The sequence below is a fragment of the Urocampus carinirostris genome, chromosome 13 (genome assembly GCF_059441175.1).
Source record: "Urocampus carinirostris isolate Australia breed hairy pipefish chromosome 13, RoL_Ucar_1.0, whole genome shotgun sequence".
Lineage (NCBI taxonomy): Eukaryota > Metazoa > Chordata > Actinopteri > Syngnathiformes > Syngnathidae > Urocampus > Urocampus carinirostris.
This window is the reverse complement of record NC_142361.1, coordinates 5,573,443-5,599,614: the sequence shown is the minus strand read 5'-3', so window position 1 is coordinate 5,599,614 and position 26,172 is coordinate 5,573,443. Positions and strand designations below refer to the sequence as shown.

The following is a 26,172-nucleotide window of genomic DNA, read 5'->3' as shown; positions in this document are numbered from 1 at the left end:
TATCTAATTACACATCAGCTTCGTATTTGGTTACTTCCTTGATCTTGAGCAAACTGGTGGGGAAACTGTTCATTCTTTTACTGAGGGACAGTGATTCTAGACTTCAATTATCAATCAAATCAAATTTACTTGTAGAGAACTTTACAGGCAAATAAGCTCTTGGGCTCATGAGGTAGAACGGTCATCTTGGGACCAAAGAGGTCGCAGGTTGGATTCTTGGCTCCTCCGAGTTAAATATCGACGTGGTCCAATGAGGAAATATAAAAATAAAAGTAAAAATAACTACAGGACAAAACAGAAAAATGTTAAATAAAATAAAAATGTGTTGCAGTAAAAGATTAGAAGTATAAAAATATCAAGTGTCCCCGCAGGCTTGATGACAGTAATTCTTTCAAACTAGGAGAATATTTTACTGTTGGGCACGTTGCTGAAAAATGTATTTAGTTGAAGTTACTAGTTACTTCATTTTTAAATAATTCAGTTACCCCCTAAATTACTGACAATAACAAGTACTGTGTTACTCTGAAAACAACTATAATTAAAAATAGAAGCAGATCCTCTTAAATTTGCTTTAAAACAGCCACATAATGAAAAATAGAGGAAAGGTTTTACACTGACCAATTAAATCATATTTTTTGGCTTGTCTCATCTTGAAAGCTTAGAAATAAACACTCTATATCCATTTGGTCTCTAGCTTTTAAACCACCCGAAGATCTCCTTCTCCATTTCTGGATGGTGTCCAAAATGTTTTTTCTTTTTTTTTATCCAGGCAAAAAGTAACTTCATGCCTTAAACACGTTCCTTTGTATTACATTAGTGCCAACATTACTATTGGGCCACCATTAACCAGGTTTACTCAGAAATGAAAGTTGCAACTCGTTTTATATTGAAATATTTCCAACTTGTATCACGACATTTGTTTTATTGCTTCACAATGGAAAACCAAAATGTCAAACTTTGATATTTTTATTGAGGCCAACTGAGGGATTAAAAGGGACAAGCATGTCTAGTGTACATTTGTATTATAAACAGTGTAGGTGTTTCCTTAACACAGATTTAAATTGTCTAACGTGTTAGGATTTGTAAAATGTCTTTAAGTAGTCATAGTGGTAGGCAACTCAATACTGTTCAGATAACAAGAACAGTCATGGGCTTACATTGAATTTAAAGTACCGTATTTTCCGCACTATAAGGCGCACCTAAAAGTCTTAATTTTTTTCAAAAGCTGACCATGCGCCTTATAATACAGTGCGCCTTATATATGGCTCAATATTACATCGCAAGGTCTCGCAACTTACGCAACAGCCGCCGACTCGATTTTCCCCCAAACGTGGAGTAGTCCGCGGTGTATGCTGGAATTTATATACCGGCGTTTCATTGGCTAACCAATGTGTCAATCATCATTTGAATCGATCGCTATTGGCTAAAGTTATTCGGAGCCTCGGATAGGCTAGAGGGCCGAAACAAACCCTGCAATTGGCCGAAAAAGATGTGTCAATCATCCGTTAAATCGATCGCTATTGGCTAAAGTTATTCGGAGCCTCGGATTTTACTCTCCTGGATTTACTACACTCACGGTTGTAAGAAGACCATGATTGCGTATCATTATTGAACGTGAGAACTTAGGTGAGCTATGTGGCTTTATATTTTCCCGGTATCTTGTTTTAGAACGATCTTGATGTTGCTGTGATGAGTTGAGTGAATTAAACTCAATTCCAAGTGTTTATTGTCATATGCACAGTAAAGTTGCGAGCGAAAAAGAAAATAGAAACTAAGAAATGTTTGGCATTTCTTGAATCCCAAGACTTTAACCTTCCGAATGATATTTGAAATGATGCATTTGAGTGACATCGTACGGACACCGCATCCGCACGTGTCTACGACACGTATTTGCTTCTTTGCAAGCTTTGGGAAGGTAATCAGTTTGACTGAATCATCTGACTGTTTTGTCGACGTTCCCATTGTACGCCTTATAATCCGGTGCGCCTTATCTATGGAAGATATAGGACCAAAAACTATTTTTTTCAGGGTGCGCCCTATAACCTGGTGCGCCCTATAGTGCGGAAAATACGGTAGATGCAATAAACTAAGAATATTTTTACCTAATAGGTAAAAATCATGTAGATTGTGTAGTTGTGGTTTATGTATTTTGTAGAATTGTCTATCATCTCTTGGGCACAATTTAAATTATTACTTGTGTTTATTGTTGATAATGACTATGTTTTGCCCTTATAAAATCCATTGCAGCCTGGTCATCCTAGAAAGGGATTACCTCATGTGTGGCCCCTTGTCAAGGTTTCTGAGTTTCCTCAAGCTGGGAGTTTTTCCTTGCCCTTGTGGGGGTTTCAGATCAAGGGATTTTGTAATGGTTGTCAATGCAGCCATTTGAGGCAATGAAATTAAGGGCTACACAAATATATGTAATTTGACGAAACATATTAAATGGCTTAACTATTTTTCCACTGTTCTGGGGGGAGGTAGTGTGGTTTGAGATGACCAGCACTCAGGCACTCACAGTTCACGGTTCAGTTCGTGGACATCGAAGCTGTTAAAAGTTTAACCCTTATTTGGTGTTAGGGTCTCATTTACTCGTTTCAAATTCATAAAATAGAATAACTGATGTGTCTCATGGGCCGTAAAATCAAATTACAATGGGACTATTTGGTTATGGATGCAAATAATGTTTGTTAAGATGTTTAATTAAGTATATTGAGCAATACTACTCTTTAGGGAGGGTCGGGACCTAGTTAGACCCCCGGTAACAACAGTTAGTGACAACGGGACATGAACGTTGTCTGAGAAATATTATTTTTTCTAAAAAAAATTAAAAATGTTTTGGCTTAATCAATTGCAGATTTGCGATCTATCTTGTTTTATTCTAAACCATTTCATAAGTCATTTGTCCTTTGTTTACTTTGTAGTCTTTGGAAACTTTTACTAGTGGGGTTTTTTCAACATAAAGAATTGGGAGTTTTTTTACTTTGCTAAGAAGTATTTTTGAGTTGTGGGAAGATTTGCAATGTCAGGGCGGCATTAGCTAGATAGAGCGCTCGTCTTGGGATCAAGAGATCGCAGGTTCGAATCCCGGCTTCTCTGTGTTACATGTCGAAGTGTCCTTGAGTAAGACACAGAACCCCTAATGCCCCCAATAAGCAGGTTGGCGCCTTGCATGGCTGCATAGCCGCAATTGGTGTGTGTGTGTGTGTGTGAATGGGTAAATGTGAAGCACATTGTAAAGCGCTTTGGGAAGTCTTCATTGACTTGAAAAGCGCTATATAAATGCAGATCATTTCATTTCATTGAAGTGTTTTCAGCAAAATTTTACATAAGTAAAAAGATGCCTTATGCAATTGTGCAGTCTGATGATGTTCACCATTGTCTGATCTGTCAGGGGAGGCACCTTTCGTCATGGTAATGTAAAATTATAGATTAAATGGTTATATTACCCAGTGTTAAAATTATTTATTCCACAATTTTTTGATTAACTTTTTAAAAATCACTGACTTTTCACACCTTAAGGAAATCAGTGTATAACATATCACTGCACTGAGCGTCTATAATTGCAGAATGAGGCACACAATTCTCTTGCCTCATCACAGAGGGCGATAGTGAGACCAATGATTCTGATTTGGCACTCACTTCTACATAGTATTATGGTATTAGCAAGCTAACAGTCAAGCTATCTAGTAATGTTCCCCATTGCATGGACTTTTTTGTGATGAAGCATTACCTGTCTATTGATGCTTCTAGTCAAAAAGAGCAACATATAAACGTCAAGTTAATAAAACATTTTTTCTCTGCTACAGTTTATGTATTGCTTTCCTGTTCTGCCATCACTGACAAATAAGATATAGGTTCATTCAGTTGTAAATCTGACTGTGCCTCATCAGACATGAACCTTGTCACACGTCCCTACTCTCGATGCATTTCTTTTCCCTTAGGTTAGGATTAGTGTACTGTTACAATAAAGATTTTCTTTGTCAACTAGCAGCAAAAAACAAATTACTCTCAATTGCTTCTTTATAAAAGTGATTGTATGTGTTCCCCAAATGTTCTAATTGCATAGGTTAAACCTAATGTCTTTTAATTTGTCTTTTTTTTCCTGCAGAGTCACGGACTGTTTTGGGACTTACGAGTCATGATGAGAAACGACTATATTGGTCGGCTAATTGCACTAGATCGGCGGCTTCATCGTGCAAATTTACTGTGTACTGTGTCCATTCACAAAGTTGTGTTGAGAAAACATAACATGACTGAAGGGATCTTTATTGGATGAACATGGAAGTGAGGGTGCTCTTGCCTCAATTGCGAGGCAGAGATGAAAATACATTCAACATCATCCCAACAAAAAAAACAAAAAACATTTTAGGATGTTTTCTATTCCACAGTGATAAAAAAGACATGTTTTGATTCTATTTTTATTGTGTTGCAAAGCACTGTGTTAAAGCATCATCACACAGCCAAAGAGATGAGAAAGATGAAGTGAGAAAGATCTTTTCATCTGTGAAATTTCCTCCTTTAAATTCCTGCTGAAACTGTTTCTGTTGAACAAAAAACCTCCGATATAAAAGATTAAAGAGTTCCAGGGGCTAATTTTATCTCTTTGGAAATATTTACATTTTTTTTGTCATTTTTTCCCTTCAACATGTGTAATTAAGAGTTGCAAAAAACACCAAAGGTGGTCACTGGAACTGACCCAAATACATATTTACACTCTTTCAGCTGGGATGCCGACTAAAAATCTCTAAAAAGAAAACGTAAAAGGGGCAGAACTGAGCTTTTTAATTCATATTTTTCATAACTGCCCTGTTTGTCTGCACCCTCTCCTAAAAAAACCCTTTACTATATTTTTCTTCAAGTCCCAGCATACAAGTATTTCCAATCTACCCAAACGCTCTGGCTTATGCACATTAAGTAGCTGGAGGGCTCAAGTGGGTCCCTAATGTTCCAGATCCTGGACATTTGGGAGCCTAAGTCCAGGAGCCCCAACACTCAAGCTTTGAGAATTCCGTTTCCTATGCAACTCTGGATCTAGGATTTCTTAAAGCCAGAGTGTTTTCACCAAAAACATTCTGGAGCAAGGGCTGTCCTTCCCTTGAAGTCAATGTCTTGAATGTCCAGACATAAGAGTTGTGACAGCTCTCGATAAAGACAACATTCAAGACCCAGAACACTGTGGTGCATTCCCGCCTGTAGGATTTTGCTCACGGGCACTTGTGAGACATTCCAGACCAGGAATTCTCGGTGTATGAACCAACTACCGGATGCACCACAGCCCGAAGAAATCCGACTGCTTTTGCCTGAGAGAAAATTTCAATATCTGTGATCACAAGACTTGAAACCTCCAAGAGGTCTGATCTTTATAGTCCAAGCAGTCCGACGCATTAAAGTTGAGTTTCCAAGACGAGGCAGCCGTCTGTTCTTTGTAATCCAGGCAGTCGGAAGAGTTAAAGGCCAGTCCGGAGCCTCCATAGGCCTGGTGTGGATGGTGGTGGTGATGGTGCGGGTGGTGGTGATGCGGATGACCCGAGGACTGGGTAATGTGGTGGTGCGGATGTGCTGACATGGACGAGGCGGCCATAGGGCTCAGCTGGTGGTGGGAGTGCATGGGTGTTAGGTAGGAGCCACAGTCCACACCACCGAAGTAGGACCCGGACGGGGCCGGGTAGCCCTGACCGTAGCCCGTTGCCTGGTTATAGGAAATCGGGTAGGACGTAGCGGCTGCGGCAGCAGCAGCTGATCCAGACATAGAGCGCTGCATGCAGGACGCGTTGGACGGCGGACCGGGATCGGGTAGCGGGGTGGCCGAAGGGGCGGCAGCCGGGGCAGAGACGTTACCCGGGGAGATGGCGGGGCTCCAAATGGACGACACAGTGCTGATGGATGGTGCCGTGCTGCTGCTGAGCGCCGCCACGGCATGATTGGACGTGGCTGAAGACGAGGAGGACGAGCCCGTGCTGGAGACAGCGGGTGGCGTAAACTGACCACTGCTTTCTGAACCGGTGCTCTCACGAGCCGGAGATGACTTCTTCTTGGGGGGCCGGGGCTTGGTGCCCCCGCCGCTTTGCTGCTGCTGACGACATTTAGCACGACGGTTCTTGAACCACACCTGCAAACGCACACACACTAACGGTAAGCTCGAGCCTAAAAAATTCAGTCGTTACAAGGCGTACTTCTTATGGCTTTGAAACGCCTCAGCGCACTGTGATGTCAGCGTTATCATAACAAGAGCACAGTGAGTTATGGAAAGATTTTTTTAAAAAATAGCAGCAAGAGAGAAGCCCAGTCCAACTTGTACCTAATGTAATGATAGATATTTGGCCGAAATTTGGAACAGGCTCTGGCTTAAGATCTTACCTCTACGCATTATAAATGAGGAATAGCATACTACCGTATTTGTGTGGGTCGATAGATATGGTTGTATTCAATGTTTTGCGATTGTGGTCAGCAATATTTTCGACTGATCAATCATTCCACAATTTTTTATTAGTAACATAATCCAAATTACTCTAGTAGGGGTTCTTTGTTAAAAACGGTCATTCTCGACTGATTAATCACTGCTCAAATACAGTAATACATTAGCGTTAAACCTTATGTATAACCTGCTACCAAACTTTGAGTTATTTTTTTTAATGCAACCCTAGCTGTTCTGTAGGCTTGTGAATGTAATGCACCTTATAGTCCCGTGCATCTTATACATGAAACAAATAGCTCACATGGGAACACTTTAAAGGTGAGCCTTATACTGAGATGAGCCTTATAGTCCGTACGGTAATTCATTCTGAGAGTATTCTGTTTTTTCAGGAAAGTGTGCATAGACTAAAAGGGTATCAAAATAATAAAAACAACAGATATTCTGAGCTGACATCCTTGGACCACCGTGTGCCCACAAAATAATTTGCAACAAACGGTAAGAGTATCAGAACTCCTTTTTTTCCCAAAAGTTGTAGACATTTTTTTTTATAGAATTTCTTCACATCAACATAGTTATTGGGAGTTTTTGACGTCAAAACTATTCTGGGAGGCCCCTGCTCATAATTGCAGACCTATAGCAATCTGCAAAACTTACACTAATAACGATCTCATAAAACTCTACAAAAAAATTACTTCATTTCATTTTCATCTCCATAGGCCTACTATAACACCATCTAATAGTTTGAGGCCTTAGTAAGAAACTTAAATGGTCAGAGTGTATTATTTGACCTCTCGATGTTGTAGTATTCTGTCATGCAAACGAAAATGAATGCTAAAAATCATAAGAATAAAAATCAGAGACTCAGAGATCATAACACACAATTTCTTTCTTTTTTTTGCTGAAAAATACACACTGCTACTTTAAGTGTACCTCTAGCTGATTATGCATCAATTTATTACTTATTTTGTTATTTTCAATTGAATTTGTAGTGTTTCTTTAATTTCATTTTTAAATATGTATATTTGAAAACTGGAATGTTTAGCCTAAACTTTTTAGTGGAAAACCTGACTTGGCCTAAACTCAACCAGACCCTAGCTCTGGCGTCCCAAGGAAAATTGAGTTTGAGGCCCCTTATCAAAACTGGTTCGAAAATATTTATGTTTTTCTTTATCAGGGTCTTACAGGGTTAAAATGCATTTGAAAATATTGAATCATTTGTTAAATGTTGTAACAAAGCTAGTTTCTTAAAATTGCTAGCTATTGATTTGGCTGCATCAGAAATGATCCGTTTATAATCAGGCAATTTTTAATCTAAAGCATTACGAAGCTGACTTATTAAAAAAAATTACCAAATGAGCTACAACCATATGATCAAACTCTTTTTTAATATAACTAGGGTTGGTATATAAAAAATCTTAGCTTAATTTTCATGTAAATTTTCAATTATTCTCCTTAACTCTAGATTATATAGTAAGATTGTTACAAATTAACAAATCGTATGTTTTTGATTTTATTTTTTACTATTTTTTTTTTAAAGTAAACGTTCCTGTAGAGCTATTGGAGTTTTCTGGGGGTGTGATGTTGCGTTTTGTTTTTACCCATTTTGTGTGTGGGTGATTGTTTGAAGTTCCGTTATGTTGGTTGGAGAGTGGAAATTTTCTTATTCAGGGTTTTTACAGTTTGCAGTTAAATTCAAGACTTTTTAGGACGTTAAGTCCTTATGAAATCAAAATTTTGAACAAGTCAACAACAAAAAAAGGAAACAAAACAAAAACACACCACGAGAATTAATGTGATTTTTTTTTATTTTTTTTTTAAATCACATTTTAGTCCAACTTTCTATCTGAAAAACAAAGTGCTCCTCTAAGTTTTAGACACGGAAAACATAAGTAAAAAGGATGTTTACATCACATCACGGATCCGGAGTCAAAACTGGAAGATAACCAATTCCAAACAACTCTTTTGCTACATTCATGAACCGTTTTTATCTTGATGCATGAAAAATTAGATTTATTGCTAAATATTTTTAGTTTAGACGAATATAAATCTTATTAATGTGTTCACATTTTTAAGCCTTTTGAAATTTGGATTGAAGACATTTTATTGCTAATTAAGGCCTTATTTCAAGAATGATGCATTCAATGCCTTTTAAGACTTTTCTAGTCTCTGCAGGAACCCTGTTATTGTATAGTTGGTCTCAAACTCAATTGACTTGGGGGCCGCTGGAGCTACTGTCTGGGTGAGGGGCTAAATCGGGTTTTCCACAAAAACATTTTTGATAACAGCTTTTGATAGTTTTCAAGTTGTTTTTTTTTCAATTCCATACGCTAAATAACACCTAAAAAACAAAACATCGAGAATTACTGTTAAAATATATCAATCAAGCAGTAATAATATAATCCACTAGGGCTGCATTTACAGGGATGGTGTAATATTCTGTGTATTCTAGTAGTCATAAAAAATAATATTGAAACAAATAACTAGCAAAAATACACAAACTATCATATAAACAGCCAGGAAGAGAAATTTGTGTTTATTTGACATATCATGAGCCTCACCTAGACGGAGCTGCTATAATTTTCAGTTATCTTGCTGCTACAGGTACCCGAAAAAAAATCGAAAAGCCTGAGGGAAAAAATTACTCTATGGTTACTTTAAATTAAGTAGTTTGTATTTTTTCTTCTGCTTTAAAGCACTGGTTTGGGTTGCACTACGCCATACAGCACTATATAGTGGTCAGATAATACACACTCTCCCTTTTACTTTTATATTAAGATGTGGTCCGCAAACCATCATCCTAAGGGCCACAATTGGCCCTCGGTATTCGGTTTTGAGAACATTGTGCTGGACAAATATATTTAAATTAATTACTTTCATTTTTGATCAGGCATATAACTACTGAGGAGATAACCTAAATAGGCCTGTGGGCCTCATTGGTGCCTTGAAACAGAGACTTCGCGCAAGGAAAAGAATATGGTAAGCTACAATTTTTAAAGATAATAGTTAAATTTAAACAATTTCAGTCATGTATTCCCAGAGTAATGTTGATGTATTACATGCTTTTCAAGCAAGGAATGATAATGTCTAAACAGACACCCTATTTAGACATTTTTGATTATAAGAAGGCAAGCGTTAGCAGGTGCTCATTAGCGGTTTGACGCAAAAAGTGACGTCATTTCAATTTATGTAACTACGTATATATATATATATATATATATATATATATATATATATATATATATATATATATGTGTGTGTGTGTATATGTATATGTGACGACACTGATTCATTTCTCTTACGCGAAAACGCCACTAATTAAAAGTCACGACTGGACACTTTAACTAAAGTCATCAACAACACTTCCAATTTGCTTTCAAAGTGATTTGACGTGACAACAGCAGCTCGCGAAACAATACATGCCTGTTGTGCTAATGAGTTAGCTTATTAGCTCTGAAACTCGATAGCATCTGTTCATTTTTGAACTGCAATAATGAGGCAGGACTTGAAAAAGTTTAAATACAATAATAGGAAAAGCCAACCTGAACGCGAGATTCCGGTAAATTGATTTTGAGGGCCACCTCCTCCCGCATGAAGATGTCCGGGTAACGGGTCTTGGCGAACAAAGCCTCCAGGACGTCCAGCTGAGATCGGGTAAATGTTGTCCGCTCGCGACGTTGCTTCCTGGGCGTTGCTAACCACAAAATAAGTAAAGATAACACAACAAGTAAATATATTTTAGTAATTACATTCTCCTTAAATGCTCAATAATCTGCATTTTGTTGGAATCCAAAACAACCCAAATTCTGTGCTTTTAACAGAGAAACCACACACACGGAAGCAAAACCCGCAGTTTAAAATAATTCAAATTCACAAAATGTTTTTTTTCTTATTAGCTAATCAATAGGTAAATACTAAAAAACTCTGCCTTGAAATGTATTAAGCAGTACTTATTTTCACATCAGCTGTAACACTAACCTGAGTTTGAAGGAATGCGAGAACTGGGCATCCTATTTATTATTATTGCCATATACGGTTAAGGAGATTAAAGGGACAAAGTGTATTATTTTTCTACTTTTTTCCTTTTATATTTTTGCTTTTTTCGTTCTGTTTTCCCCTTTTGTCTTTTTTTCCCTTTTTCTTTGTTTTTACTTTTCGTTCCGCACCGGGTGAAACACATACATTGTAACAAGTTAAGTCAGTTTGAGTCTTCATAGTATATTTCTTCATAATGCTTTGTAGCACTAGTTTTTGGTTGCACTACACGACTTTAATTTAAAAATGGGGTTTTATAACACCTATTTAGGGGGTGGGGGTCCAGACATAGGTTTTCTTCCCCTTTTTCCATGTATTATGAATCTTCAGCCCTTTGAGACTCTTTGTGATTAAGGGCTATACAAATAAACATGACTTGACTTGACTTAAAATTTTGGCTTGCCTACCACTACACCATACAGCGCTCCTGGTGGTCAGATTTTATACTGTCTGTTTAAATGACACTTATTTTTTTCCCCCACTTTTTAGCATTTTTTTTTGTATGGTAAAGGCCAACACTGGTCCAATGCATAAATTAATAGTGATGATGAGTATGCATTAATTGTGCATGTGTCCTAAAGAGATTAATCTAATACTGCGTGACGTCACTAGGGAAGCCTTACGGGTACCCACCCGGGTATCCGACGGAGGGGTGCAGGAGGTCCATTGCAGCCCCGCTGAGCCCATGCAGGCCGTTGACGGCATAGGGAGGCTGCTTGAGGTAAGACATCATGCTACTGCAGGCGCTCACTGCGGCGCCGCCCAGATCGGCCCACTGGCTCGACGCTCGGCCCCGGGGATGATGCAGCTTGGCGGGACGCGAGGGCCCCAAGAGGCTCGCTGACAAAAACACAACAACAAAAAAACATTGAGAAACCTAAATGCCAATTGCCATTTGTGATATGTCTAAGCAAGGGAGTACGCTTACATTACAACATTATGAGTTAAAAAAGAAAAATCCCTCCGTTTTGGTGTGTGTTCTATAAGAGGCTTTACAGTAGTATATACCGCTGATCAAAATTGGGTGTAACAGGAATCAAACCCAGATCATTGCTGTGAGGGTGCCCAAACACCACCAATAGACCACTGTGAATATAGACTACATAGGACAAGGCTTTAGGTTTTCATTGTCAAACTCTTTTTACTCACAGGGGCCATGATTAAAAACATTTATTGACAACATAATCTAGGAACACAATACCATAATAATATGTATAATATATTTAATTAATGTCCTTCAAAGTCTGATTCATCATCAGATACACCAAAGAATTGTTTCCCTCATCGTACACTTATGTTTATTTTTATCGTTCAGGACGACTATGTTTTAGCCATTTTCTAATATTCATCTCTGGTCAGGTGGGGAAATAGTATGATGATTAGATAAAATCTAATGTCTTTTCCTATGTTATCTTCAACCCGTGTGGTCTAATGATTACAGTGGATTTTGGCTTATTAAAATATTATTATTGATATTGTCGTTACTACAATTTTTTTGTCAGAATTGTGAGAACATTCTCAAACATTAAACATGGTACATAAAAGGTTGGAGAACACTGCTGTAAAAAGTACCCAAAGTGTTACAAAATAGAAAAATAACTAAGTCTTTGTATATTATGAACTGGATTGATTTTAAACTGTTAGGAAACTGAGTACAAAATAATAAAATGCCTTGAAGTTGTATTATGAACACATACATGTCCAAATGAGCCAATTGCTCCCCTTATTAATGATGTCAATTACCCTTATTGAGCGATAATAAACTTTTCATAGCAAGACAATGTGGATAAAATAAGATATAATTTGGGTAAACAAGTTAGTTTTATTTACTACAACAAGAAACCTGTCAGCATCTTTTAGTTCTTTACCTGCTTGCAGTAAATTTAGTGTTGCTTTTTACGTGTTGCAGTGCAGGATTTCGCAAACTTCATCTGTTCTTCATGATTTTACTATGTAACAAACTGTCATTATTGTATTTAATTTGCAACAAATGTGTCGAAATATCTGTTCCCCTCGTCTTCCTATGTATGTACTTTCTTCACTTGGGTAAAAACGTTCTCGCTGTTGGCATTAGAGTGAGAAAGACAGAGCTGAATTTTGTAAATCAATTTCACCAATGAAAAGCAATCTTGCCCAAATGCACTTTTTAAATTTAGATATATGTGGGCAAAAAAAAAGAAAATCAATTGCTCTTGCAATTTGACTTTTTCTGAGGGATGAGAGCATCAGGTATATCAACTGGTAATCTTCCCATTCATCCTTTATTTCAGCTCTGAGCCAAAAAGTACAGGCGAGGTCGGTTTAACAACAACGTTTTTTTTTATGTTCCCGTGCAAAAATTGTTAAACGGTGTATACTATTTGAAATAAGCAATAACTTCTTAATTATGGGGCGAGGGTTTGATCGTAAAATGTACTGGTATGCGACCAAGATGTATTTTATTAGGCGAATTGCAATGTCTTTTTTGCTTAATGCAGACATGTTTGTTAACTTTTGTACACATTTTTTAGTACGTGTGAGTACTCATTCTGCGTGACTTCGCATTTTTGTCGGTTTTTGATGACTAATATTCTCAAACTTTTGGGTTGCAAAGCCTGCTTTGATTTAATCTTGATTACTTTGGTGAGTGAAAATTCTGAAACTTTGTCGGTCTTTTTATACTTACCCTTCTGAAAATACCCCCTTCCCCTAAAATCGTGTATTGTGTCTTGCATTATTTGGAAAAAGTATTTACCAATTTCAGATTAACGAACTATTAATAACATTTTCTTTAAATGGCATGCAATAACCATATATCAATGTATATAAAACGCCATTTGCGTGTAGGATGAGGGGGGGGTCTTTAAATTATTATTCAATTCGTAATAAATTAACGTGTGTGTGTGTGTCTACGTACTGAAATAGATTTATTTTAAGGGAATCTGATGGTATTGGCATTAGTAAATAAACTAAGCAAAATAAATAAAGTTCTTTGCTTGGCCTCCTACAACGTTGCGTCGGACCAGACATACCCGCCAGGCCATCCATTTTATTTTTCCTAAGCAATTAAATCAAGAGAATATAATTGTATCATTAAAGCTTCTTTTGTGCAAATATTTTGTTTATTCGTTAGTGATTTGCCCAAAAAAATAAAAAGCCTCAAACAGAATGATCAAATTACATTTAATATACATTTACAAGATCGTGCCATTATTTAAACCTAAAAACTCCCCATAATGTCATCAATCGTATAAATTACATTTGAGTTTTCAAAATATATAGTTGCATTGGGGAAAAGCTATCATTTATGGTAATGAATTAATAACATTTATTTTCATTGTAACATGTGAACTACACAACAACATTCAAAAGTGCCATCCTGATGGCGCAAGAACATTTCCAAGATAAAATACCCAAGTGTAAAATAAATCAAAACAAGGTTACTGCTGGGTCATGCTTATTTATTTTTCAAATTTATTAGTCTTCCCGGGAGGCACAAATCCAAAAACAAATATCTGCCATTAAATCCGTGCGAGTTTTTAAAATACAACTTTAAAGTTCATTTAATTAATTAGCTATTGTTTGCTCAATTTTGTTTGCTCGATTTTATGTAGTAGTTAGCCATTGTTCAACATTTTTTATGAATATAAATGGTAGGTTTTAGGCAGCAAGAAACCAAACTATTTTGTTTTAGGATATTGTTTTATTTCTGCTTACACAGGAGTTTTCCTTAGGATTTTGTGAACGTGTATTGCGCCGAAAAACTGCATGCAAATGAATCAACCCCCATTCTAATTCTTATCAGCCAACAAACATTTGGAAACAATTCAAACAACAATTAACTGATGATTATCGTGAGCAGCAACTCTGCTTCCTCGTTTTATCTAGAAATGTTGACCATTAAATCCCCCATTGGAAACTGATCGGTTTTTACCTAAAATAAATTACAAGACTAAATATTAAGTATTTGTTTGATAATCGGTTTTCCCTCATGGCCTGGAATAGAGCGTTTAACTAATGTTGGGCAACATAAGCTGGTATGGTAATATGTAGTAGAACACACAAAGATATAATGTTGTTCTTCTTAATAGTTTGTTACCATCAAATGAAATTATATTCAAATGACATACATTGTCGTTTATAGAAAATACACTTAGCTAATTGTTTGCCAAAGCAGTTTTTTTAAGAACACAATCTTAACCAAGCGTTTCTCTTTACAAAATCGAAACCAAATTAAAAAGAAAAACATATTAAAATAATAAAATGGTGTATTGTACAACACAAAATATATGTGCAGAGTGTTCCTTTTTGTGTATACACATTTGGCTTTATTTCTATCACCGTTTTAAACCTGTTTTATCCATAGTGTACACCAGGGTGGCAAAGGAAAGTTCATTGCCATTTTTATGTTAATGACGATAAAGGAAATGTATTGGTTACAAATAACGATTAACAAATGTGTTTAAAATTAAGTAACACAATACTGACTTTTGTGACTTTGACCAATAAATACGCGTTTAGATTATAGACTCTATATTTTAGTTAGACTTCTGATGAACGGAGAACCAAGGATAAAAGTAATTTAAAAGACTAATAAATAAACGAAATTAAAGACTGGGTAAAATGATCATGTATTGTTGACCTGCTCCAAACCTTTATTTTGAAAATAATTTAGGCTTTGTTAAAAGGTTTGAGGTTGAAAAAGAACAACATTTTAATGCCCGAAAACATATTTTTCGCGTGTTTTAGTTCGTTAAAAGTAAACAAACTTGATGTCACCTTTCTCGTGTATTTCCTTTCTTTCTTCTTCCTCCCCAGCAAATGAAATCAAGTCAAAGTATCCAGAAGCGGCAACTCAAGTAAAGAAAGCACGAAAAAGCGCCTAAATGTGCTCTCCTTGGTCGAAAAAAGCGTTCAGCATATTTGCAAGTCAAAGTTTGCGAAGGAGCTCCGCGGTGCTCCAGCGTCAACGGGTCCTCTGTCGTCCCAAGGCCGAGAACAGCGTCCCGTTTGCGGCTTGTTTTGCGTGTTGTGTACACCTCTTTGCTGAAGCTAATGGAGGCCTCCTACCGCCCACTTGCTCTAAGACAACGCTGACATCAGTCGTCCCGCCTCCAACAGCCAACCAGAGAGCGTAATTTTATGACGGAAGGGTGTACCGGCCAATTAGGAGAGCGAGGAGTAAACCTGGGCCAAGCCCATTTCTTACTCCAATTTCTTACTCTCCTCTCCCGCTTTGCTCTGAAGGCCTCCACTGACTGTTCTTATTTAAAAAGCGTAAATTATGGTTTAATACAAACTTTAACACTCAAAGAACTTTTTTTTTGTCAGTGACCTTAATTTAAATTTAACTGTTCTAATCTAATTCTTATTGTACTTGAATAATTTGATCAACGAAGTGCAGTATCGGAGTTTTTTCTTTTATACAGAAAAACTGCTTTTACCGTCCTGTTATCTTTTGGTCAAAATCACCCGCCACTGTGTTGTTGAAAAACAGAAAAAAACCCTACATTATATTTTATTCAACTTGAAATGTAATTAATTTTCCTAGAATGGTCAGTCAAAAACAACGAAATGTTGTTTTTATTCACATTTTTTTATTTAAGCTGTATTTAAACAAGTACAAAGATGTTCCTTAAAATGAGGAAAACACAAAGGACACGATGAAAAAAACCCTAATACAATCCATCCACAAAAATTCACTCCTTTATTTTACTTGCTGTATTTAATTTTATCGATATCTATAATTTGTCAGAATATTTCATGGTAAAATTGTCCTATTATTTATTTCAGGTGTTTATTTGTAACCCCCTTACAAACACAAAAAACGCTCATATTAACACACGCGTAGTCTCATGAATATTAATGAGATCTAATCCCCATTTAGAATTACATTTGGGAAGTTGAATAATGAGGGAGCGCGTTTTTTGAAAATCAAACGTGAGCACTTTGATTAAAAAGGAATGTTTCCGAATGAGAGAATTGTTTTTGTGATAATTTTAGTTTTCCTAAAAGCCCCGCCGAAAAATAAAACATTTAAAGACTAAAGGAGTAAAAGAAAAACAGTACGAGGAGCGTTCTCTATATGTACTGTTACAAAATGAGAGTTTATAGGCACAATAGACCTTTTTACACTCACCTGCACCTTGATGTACACATACAACACAAAAATATATGTACAAAGTATGTTGCTATATGTATGGACATATTTGAATTTATTCTTTCTGCATCCGAGTTTTAACCTTATTTTTATTCTTCAGGCCACTCCCTTTGGGCATATGTTTATGAATTTGTATTGTGTTATTATATTGTGCAGCTGTTTTTCCATGCAATTGATTCTTCACATAGTTTTATTTAAATGTCTAGATTAAATTTACAAGAGCCTTATTTACTTTGCATTTGATTACTCAGATCAAATATAGTGGTTCAATATAATTTGGATTCACTGTACTGACAGAAAAAAACATAATGGGTTAAGAATCCTTTTTGAGTGTATTTTTTGTTTCTTTTTGATAATTAATGATGTTTTTTGCTGTGCTAAGTAAAAAGCAATAAACTAACAAAACATTCTTAATAGTCATTAACTTAAAAATGACAATACCATTTTCTTTGCAACCCCAGTGTACAACCTTGAATGAAAAGAAAGCAGTCTTGTCTTTTTTCTAGTCATCTCCAACAAGTATCAAGTGTTCAGGCATTATTTTTTTGCCCGCAAAGATTATTTGTCTAATCCCAAATTGTTCTTGAATTCCTTTCAGAGCCGCTAAAGCTCCGGATTAAGGCGAGTAGGAGGAGGAGGGAAAAGTTGCTCTCTCCATCCCTCCATCCATCTTTACTTCCATAAATTCATCACGGGGATGGCGCGCAAGCAGTGCAGTAAGAATTGACCTGCGTGAGGCCTGAAGAAATACCTGGATGCGGATGTTTTTTTTTTGACCCAAGAGAGGATTTCTGGATCATTTCCAAAACGGCAGGTAAGGCTTAACTAAATGTTCTGTATTGTGTGGGAACTACCTGGTACTACTGTACAAATACACAACCCAGATTTAAAGGAATATATTTTGGGATCTTCGCATGAATACTTTTTAAATGCATTTATTTTATCGTGTACTTTCCGGGATGTTTACATCTCAAAGGATATTATATATTTTTTGAAACATCCTGTATAGGTATATATGTGTATTTAACAAATAAAACATACAGTATAATTAGCAAAAAATTACTTGTACTAAATAATGTTGTAAAACTCACCATTATCAACCCCGCCTTCAAAAAAAGCCACCCCCTCCTTTGCATTGAATTCGTTGCTTCTATTAATTTGAATCCCCGATGTGACAAGAGCAATAAAACAAAGTCAAGTGGAGTTGATTAATAACGCCAAAGTTAGAGGGACAAGAAAGATGTGGGGGGAAAAAAGAAGCGAGGCGTGCTGTCACTCTTCATTTCTTCGCCTTCCGCACAAGGAGGCAGTCGAGGGGGGGCGGCGAGCCAAAGGTGGAGGCCGACGCAAAGCGGCTCCTCGCCGGCTACGATTCTTCCTCTGAGCCGCTTTATATTCCCGGAGGTCGATCGAGACTTGAGAAAATGATTTACTGAGAAATTACAAAGCGTTCACTTGATTTCTCGCATGCAGAATCGAAGTATTTTCTAGGAAAACAACTTAAGGGAATCGAATCTCTAGAGAAGTGGGAATAACTGAATTTAGAATTGACGTAATTGACGAGCTGAAAGACATCAGCTGAACGGCAAATAGTAAAGTTTCTTTTTTTTAAAGAAACACAAGGATGTCTCCCAGATCAAGTTAAACACGACTGATCAAGAGGTTTGAAGACCTAGAAACACTCCTCTTTATGGAATCCTAAGAGTGCCATAATTCAATTAATAAATCAAGCATTCAATTGATAAAAAGGGCCTCTTGAGATAGGAAGCCTTAACTAAACATTTTATTAAAAAGGTCACCGTAATGGATTTCTACATAGTTTTTACATTTTAGAACAGCAAACTTGGTCTAAAAAAGTAACACATTTTTGGCCATGTTAATTAACGTATTACTAATTTTACATCTATTTGAACAAATGATTTGAAAATAACGTTTTGATTTAGAAATGTACTTGTTTTAAATTCTTTTTTTTTTTAAGTGGAATGGCAATGATATGAAATTACATTATTATTAAACAGATGCTGTTCTGATTGATATTTAAGAAAATGTGTCAAATTGAATTATGATAAAACTTAAATACGGCTGCTTTTAATTAATTGTTAATTTAAAGTTTTTTCATTATTAAATGACATTTTTTCAATTATTTGGATGTTAATTTTTTTTAATTGAATTCTGACACTCTTGGGCTTCCATACCTATTTGTCTCATTGTTCCATACCACATTGTTGTGGAGAAGTTTAGGAAAAAACCTTAAACTCAAGGAGATATTGGGATTCAAAAAATACGATCCTCTTAATAGATTGCAATTATGATGTAATGTATGATCTTATGTTTAAATGATTAATATAATAAGCTTGCAAAGTTGTTTTGGTGAAAGGACTTTTATAAGTCGTTAGCTCAAAACATATATATTTTCTTTTTAAGTGATTTGATCATTTTGTGTTGTGATGTTTGTTGCAACATGATTGAAATAAAAAAACAACAACCGGTAAATGGAAAAAAACAACTTTTTTTTTAAGGGAATTCAACTACTCGATGTGGGGGAATAACTAAATGCTATCCTGCTCAGACTCAATTTAAACCAGGGGTGGACAAACCTTTTAGGTTGCAAGGCGATTTGGGTTAGACAAATTTAGCAGACAGGTCAGGAAAAAAGAAAATTGATTGAATTTTCTGTATCTGCACATAGTCACGAATCTAAAACTTCATCGATACACCAGGGAAAAAGAATGTTGCTTTTATCATTTGTATTTATGAGTAAATATAGATGCAGGAATGTACACGTTATATTTTGTTTTATATTTAATTATATACTGTAGTCATTTCATCAAATTGGCTTTGGAAAAATTAGAATCTGGGCAAAATGATGCATAACGTTTTTAAGCGCTAAATTTGATCTTTTTCTGGGGTTGGGAGTGACACACAGTGGCACATTGCTGACGAATGCCGCCAAAGCAACAACAATTTTAATAAGTATTCTATATATTGTTACATATTATCCTTGCAATTTTTTTTCATTTTTGTTTGGTGGGCCGGTTTAAAAAGTCTGGCGGGCCACATGTGGCCCCCTGGCCGTAGTTTGCCCAACCCTTATTCATATAATCGTAGCAATTTAATTTAAAAAAAAACTTAATTAAAAGGATCTTAAATTTCAAGCAGGAAATACATTTTTGATTTTTAAACGTTGAACCACTGTATACCTGTAGTTTCCAACGTCAAAACTACCTATTTTCTCATGACTAAAAATTTTAAGCAACTCAGTTCGTTTGATTTGTAATTTTTTTTAAGGGCTACATTTGTTCGTATGCAGTGAAAAACTCAAAATGCAATTGTACTTGTTTAGAAGTGTTTTCTGATCAATAAAATACAAAATAAGAACATTTCAAGTACAGAAAAATGTAACCAGCTATTTCAATGTTGAGGACACTGGGGATGAAAGTGGCCCAAAATAAACTTTTTTTTTGGGTAGTACTTTTATATTTTATACATCCATCTATCCATTATCTGCAGCCCCTATCCTCAGTAGAATCGCGGGGCATTTTAAACATATTATAATTATATTTTATTTGTAAAGTTCAACCCCTCAAAATATGTTTTTCAATTTCAACCCTTTATTTCCTAATTTAGTATTAGGGCAAAATTTGATCCTGTTGGATTTGCGGGTACCATCTTGAAAAATCCAAATGACAAAAATGGTCTGTAAACTATTTACAACTTTAAAAAGTAATCAATTACACAGCTACATTTAAAAGGATATTTTTGCACTTTTTTAGGCATCTTATACGGAAATGTGAATAAAAAAACTTTTTCCTACTGTTGGCTCCAATCCAGGAAAACATTTAAAGTTAAGGGTTTTTTTTCTGGGTTTTTAACAAAACTGGCAGGTCAATTTGCCCCGTGTTTAACAGGAGGGTAAAAATGACATGTAACCATATATATATATATATATATATATATATATATATAAGTAAATTAACATGGCAAAGTTTTTTACTTTTTTTTTGCCAAAACTAAAAAAAAAAAAAACAACAACACAACAACCCCAATCACTTTATATATTAAAATAATGCCCAAAACACAATCATGTTAGCCAAACAACTAAAGTCGTATTAAAAATACTAAAAGGGGTGTATTATTGGCTGAGGTTACAAATAATACATCCCAAACTTTTTTGAAGGCATCTCTACTGGAGTGTGAGTTGTAAAAGAACTTTATTGAAGGTTGGTATTGAAGCCAAAGGAATAAATAAAGCAATCTCAGAAGAAGAGGAATATGGAAGCAAGTTTCAATAAATAGTAAAGTAAACAGGATGGGTGTGATAAGTTTCATATACAAGCAGCTTATAAGACAATAAATAACATTTTCCCCACTGTTTCTGCATGACTCTTTAAGAGGGTTAAAAAAAAAACTCTTGCCCCATTTATGGTGAAATTACACAAGAACGCGTTGTGGTAAAAAAAAAAAACGGGGGGGTGGGGGGGGGGTGTTAACTGCTTCAGGCAAAGCAAAAAAAAACAAAAAAAAATACCAGACGAGTTAGATTAATGTGGGATATTTTACAATAAAAATGTGTAAAATAACTCAAACAAAATATAAGAATAACATCTCCTAAAGTCCATCTTTTTGTCTAACTTTGAAAACCCAGAAAAGTAACATTAAAGTCTTTTTGAGTTGTACCTGTGGCATTATATATGTATAAAATGAACGACATCCATAAAATCCGCTAAAAGTACCGCTTTTAAAGCATGACATTTGAAAACACAATTCCACATGTGTACAATTTTTTTGTTTGTGTTGCACAGTCTTGTCATTGAAGAACGCACTTTTCCTCTTTTTTGGCCATTTTGCCTTTGTTCTGCTCCAGCGTCCTCTCCAGGTGCTCGTCTTCCTCTTCAGCCCTGTGGTGGAAACGCACACGCACAATAAACGTAAGCATGCGCAAAAAATACAGTGAAAATAAGACGGATGTAAAAAGAAAAGGAAGCACATATTCACAAAAATCCCTATTCAAACTGGGAAAACACAAAGATCAAGAGGGGAAAAAGTCTGTAAAAACATACCATTTATAAGGAAAATATAGGCTGCATTAAAAATGAGAAGGAAATGTGATATTTCAAACCTTGGGCGTAACCAACCCATTTTGGGAGGTGCTGAAGCCCCCCCCCAAAAAATTATTGCATCAAAAAAAAAATCTCTTTTCCTTAATAAAGGACAGGAACAGCTTATATATGTAGAAAAACGCTAGATACAAATAGTAAAAAACAAAAAAATGTAAACAACGCAGCTTCGGAAATACACCACTGCCTTGAAACTGTTGAATCCATTTCATTCCTAGCACCGCGTTGTAGTATTTTCTGCAGTAGAATTATTGTAAAATATCGAATATTACTGTAGTTCCCCACGACCCTAGTGAGGATAAACAGTGCAGAAAATCGACCGATATTACTGTAGTTATATGATAGTATCATTGTTGTAATTTTTTTTTGTGCATTTTTTAACATTATTGTAGTTGTATGACAATAGTAGAACCTTTTTAGTATATTTGTAGTATTTATAGTTGTATTTTTGTATTATTTCTGCAGTTAGATGTTTGTAGATTTTTTTAATTTTTTTGTGGCATTTCCATAGTAGAATATCTGTAGTATTTTGTAACATTACTTTCGTTGTATTTTTGTAGTATTTCTTCTATCAGATTTTTAGTATTCCTGTCTTATTTTTACAGAATTACTGTACTTTTATTTTGTAGTATTTCTACTGATATTGATGTAGTATTTCTTTGACATTTTTTAATATTACTGTTGTTGTTTTTCTTTGGTAGTATTTCTCTTGTAATATTTCTGTAATGGTATTTTTCTATCATAATATTACTGAAGTAATATTTCTGTCGTTTTTTTAATGCCTTTTAGAATGAAAACCAAAAATATGTTGGGCCCCTGTTTTAAGCACTAAATTTGATATTTAGTTATGTAATAATTTTGTAGTATTTTTGTTTTAGACACATAAAAGGACAACTGGGACAAAGTTGGCGACAAAGAAGAGTTTTTATGACTAGTACTATATTTACAATGATGAATAACATCATTATTTTTTGACCATTTTTTTTTAGGCGGGCCAGATGAAGAAGCCTCCCGGGCCCACATGTGGCCCGCAATCTTTAGTTTGATCATATCTGATCTGGGTGCTTAGCACCCCCAAAGCTCTGAACCTAAAATCGCCTGTTGCAAACTCTGCTCATCTTAGACCTTGTCAATCACCCAAAAAACAGCACCCAATGAAAGAGTACCTGAAATTAACAACTAAATAGAAGTCAACAGAAATAAATAGCACACTACAACTGCTGTAAATTCATTTCCCCTTTTCCTCGGAGAAATCCAAAACTGGCAAAAAGGTGATTTATGTGTAAGGTCATAGAAAACAACAAAAAAAAACAGGCATCTGCCAACTTTTTGAGTGTTGGGTTGAAAGGGTTTGGGTAAAGAACAACATTTCTCATATCATCGTTGCTATTTCAAAAATATGTCAATTTATAAAGGGACAGTGTGTAATATGTGACCACTAGATGTCGCAATATTGTGTTAGCACAGGGACGATTACAAACTACGGAGACTCGGAGTGACCAACATTTTTCTTAATTTTTTTTTTTTTAGACTAGCCATTTGTGATAAAAGAGAAAAAAAAATTTTTTTTTTAAAAATGAAAGAAAAAGGGGACATACAAGGAAAAAATATGATTTTCACAGTGCATTTTGATAGCTTAAACAGACTCTCCACTTCTTCATCTGTGCGTCAATAACGTTGCGGTTTAATATGTATATGTACTTAAAAGAGATGGGATAGTTTTTTGTTGAAAGACTTTTTGTTGTCTCCCTTCTCGAAAATCCATCGGTGAAGAAGTGAACAGACTGCTTACCCTATCTGAATGCACTATGCAAATATTTGATTCAGGCACTGTGAGTAAAAATAGTGCCATAAGCTATAATGGTTTTCATGAGTGAAACCGTACCACTGGTGGTCGAGTGATAAAGTGCCGGTGCTCTTACCGCCATTACTCGGATTTGATGTCATGCGATTTTTGTCCGCAGTGTCAATCGATGAATCAATCGTTCCCCAAATATAGTGGTAAAGTAATTCCCTGTTTTTTGCTTGGGTTGCTTTCCTAAAAGGTCCAGCAATCAAATCAAAAGCTGCTAAGTAGAAACCTTTAGCTATTTATAGTTATTAAATACTCTACTACAAATCAGAACCAAAGAACAAACCCTATTTACAGGCTCAAGCATTTGTATAACAAATAAAAGTACCGTAAATTCCGGACTATAAGCCGCTACTTTTTTCCCAAACTTTCAACCCTGCAGCTTATTCAGTGATGCAGCCAATTTATGTAATTTTTCTAACGGCCGCCAGCGGCGCTCGAGTACAAAAGGTAGGATTTAGACCGGTGGAATATATGCGCCGAGGAAGACTGCAACTTCTTCACTTGTGCATAAATTAAATTAGCGTAAACATACCCTCATCATGCAAAAAGAAAGGCACATGACGCAGCTTTCAAACTAAAAGCAATCGAGCAGTCCGATAAAGAAGGAAACAGAGCACAGAATCAGGAGTGGATGAGAGTTCCAGCGACAGTGACAGCGCGACTGAGGCTGCGGGAGCGTGGGACGACGTCTATAAGACAAAGTTTCTTTCCGACACTGAGGAAGACGACTTTGATAGCTTCAGTTCTAAGGAGAAGGATGAGGAAGGTTTACCGTGATTTTTACAAGTACGGTATGTTTTTTTTTCCAGATCAGTTTACTGTGTTGCTAGCCTGTTGCTACCATAAACTGCCCTGTCACAAGCACTGTTTGGGATGAAAGTTATATTATTATTATTATTATTATTAAAGCTTTGAAAACTCTCGGTGTACTGTTTTCTTTGTAAATATGTGTAACCCATGTATAATATGTATTTGCAACTGTATATTTTTGTAATGTATTTATTTGAGACACTTATTCTGATATGTTTTGCACGGGCGAATGAAAAGGGGGGGCGGAACAAACGCGGGGTGACGGGAAGTGGGGACCAGTAAAGACCTGTCTGTGGACGCGGCGGACAATAGTGGATATATATTTTTCCCACCCTTACCTTTGGAAATATACACTTTTTTTCCTTGGATTACTTTCAACGGGACCCGGACTCTGCAGGTCTGCACCAAACCTTAAGTACCGGTATCATTTTCTGTTCAGTTTGCCAGCTGTGATTTTTGGACTGTGTACTTTAATGAAGGACATTTAGTTTCAATCACGGGACTTAAAGTTGGGTTTGGGTTAATTTTGTGTTTATGTGGGCACATGTGGCTTATATACAGGTGCGGCTTTGTGTAAGTACAAAAACGGTTTTCCTCTTAAAATGTGGTGGGCGCGGCTTATAATCAGATGCGTCCTATAGTCCGAAATTTACGTTCCTTTTTTTTTTTAATCAACTTCTGAGCTGTCCAATTGCTATTTTAAAAAGACACAAGCAAAAAGGGGGCGATACAACTGTTTAGCCAATCAGAAGGAAGATGACAATGCTAGATGAAAATCCCCAAAGTAGCATTCTGTAGTATATAAAGTGCAGCAGGTGCACTTTCAAATTTCTGGAAAAATCTGTGTTTTTAGGTGCGCCTTAGAGTCTGGAAAACACGATAGCCTCTTTGGACTTGATCTAGCAGAGATGCTACTTTTGCATTTGGGATGCCTCAAGCGTGACTTACTCTTTCTCTTGTGCGTCCAGGTCTCGGACCAGCGCGTCCCGTTTGTTGACCAGAAGCACGAGCTCATCCAGCAGGAGCTGCTCGCGACGCTTTTGGCCTTCCGTCTTCTGCCAATCTGAGGGCACAAACACCAAAACCATGACAAACATTTCCCCGTTGAGGGCCACTTAAAAATGGCTGACGTCAGCAAAAGAAGATCCGTTAGGATTTGAATGCTGTGAGGACATTCGGAAAAGGGGCAGGCGTCTGTCTTCAAATGACAATGTGATTTGACATTGAGGATACTTTGATTCCAATTTCTATAGTTTATGTTATGATGCAATTTCCCATCAAACATGTAGAATGAAATCATTCATATATGAGAGACCAATAAGGTTGTGCTTTTGTTTTGAAATTGTCTCTTTAATAAAACAATTAAACAGAAAAATTATTTCCTGTTCTTTTCAAGCAAGAATCTCTAACGTGGTGCCCCGGGTAGCCCGCAGACTGGATCTGAGAATAAATCAAAGCTCGTTGTGATTTTCTAGGAAATGTGATTTCTAACTGGCTTTGTGTTTAGTCTGTTAACTGGGCCCATCTTAATCTTTAATAATTACAACCTGGTGATAACAGTAATAACATAAGTTGTTATAGTATGAATGCATATCAAACTGGTAGACCTTTAAAATAATCAGTAACAAGAAAGTAGCTCTTAGCTTCAAAGGTTGGTAATCCCTCTGTTAAAGAGACACACGTGTTATATTCCACCACTAAGTGCATCTACCTTTCCAGACTTGCCTGCATCAGATGATTGCTCCTTTTTTACTGGAGTTTGTTTTTATTTTTTATTGATATCACTCTTATCTATTCTGTGCAC

General features: G+C 36.1%; 2 protein-coding genes and 1 long non-coding RNA gene across 10 annotated transcripts in view; 1 reads left to right on the top strand and 2 right to left on the bottom strand.

Moving 5' to 3' along the window:
• Positions 1-4,250: 4,250 nt before the first annotated feature.
• On the bottom strand, positions 4,251-15,493 carry otx1 (orthodenticle homeobox 1). Its single transcript, XM_088351029.1, has 4 exons — positions 15,206-15,493; positions 11,081-11,287; positions 9,955-10,106; positions 4,251-6,109 (listed from the first exon to the last, which is right to left on the bottom strand). The coding sequence occupies exons 2-4, from the start codon at positions 11,178-11,180 to the stop codon at positions 5,327-5,329; spliced, it is 1,035 nt and encodes a 344-aa protein (XP_088207155.1). The 5' UTR covers positions 11,181-11,287; positions 15,206-15,493; the 3' UTR covers positions 4,251-5,326.
• LOC148353557 (uncharacterized) lies at positions 9,776-26,059 on the top strand. Of its 4 annotated transcripts, none has more exons than XR_015852415.1 (5): positions 9,776-10,066; positions 11,060-11,168; positions 17,185-17,400; positions 21,451-21,514; positions 25,337-26,059. It is a non-coding gene; the product is annotated as an uncharacterized LOC148353557 (long non-coding RNA). The 4 variants fall into 4 exon arrangements; XR_015852413.1 differs by lacking the exon at positions 21,451-21,514 and adding an exon at positions 15,245-15,703; XR_015852414.1 differs by lacking the exon at positions 21,451-21,514 and adding an exon at positions 15,245-15,607 and having other exon boundaries at positions 25,337-26,058.
• Positions 20,781-26,172, bottom strand: part of ehbp1 (EH domain binding protein 1) — a 278,859-nt gene continuing 273,467 nt past the window's right edge. For all 5 annotated transcript variants that reach the window (XM_088351022.1, XM_088351026.1, XM_088351024.1 and 2 more), the window contains 2 exons: positions 25,317-25,431; positions 20,781-21,484 (listed from right to left, as the gene is read on the bottom strand). In XM_088351022.1, coding sequence (XP_088207148.1) covers positions 21,394-21,484; positions 25,317-25,431 — 206 coding nt within the window. In that variant the 3' untranslated portion in view covers positions 20,781-21,393. The remainder of the gene's footprint in view (positions 21,485-25,316; positions 25,432-26,172) is intronic.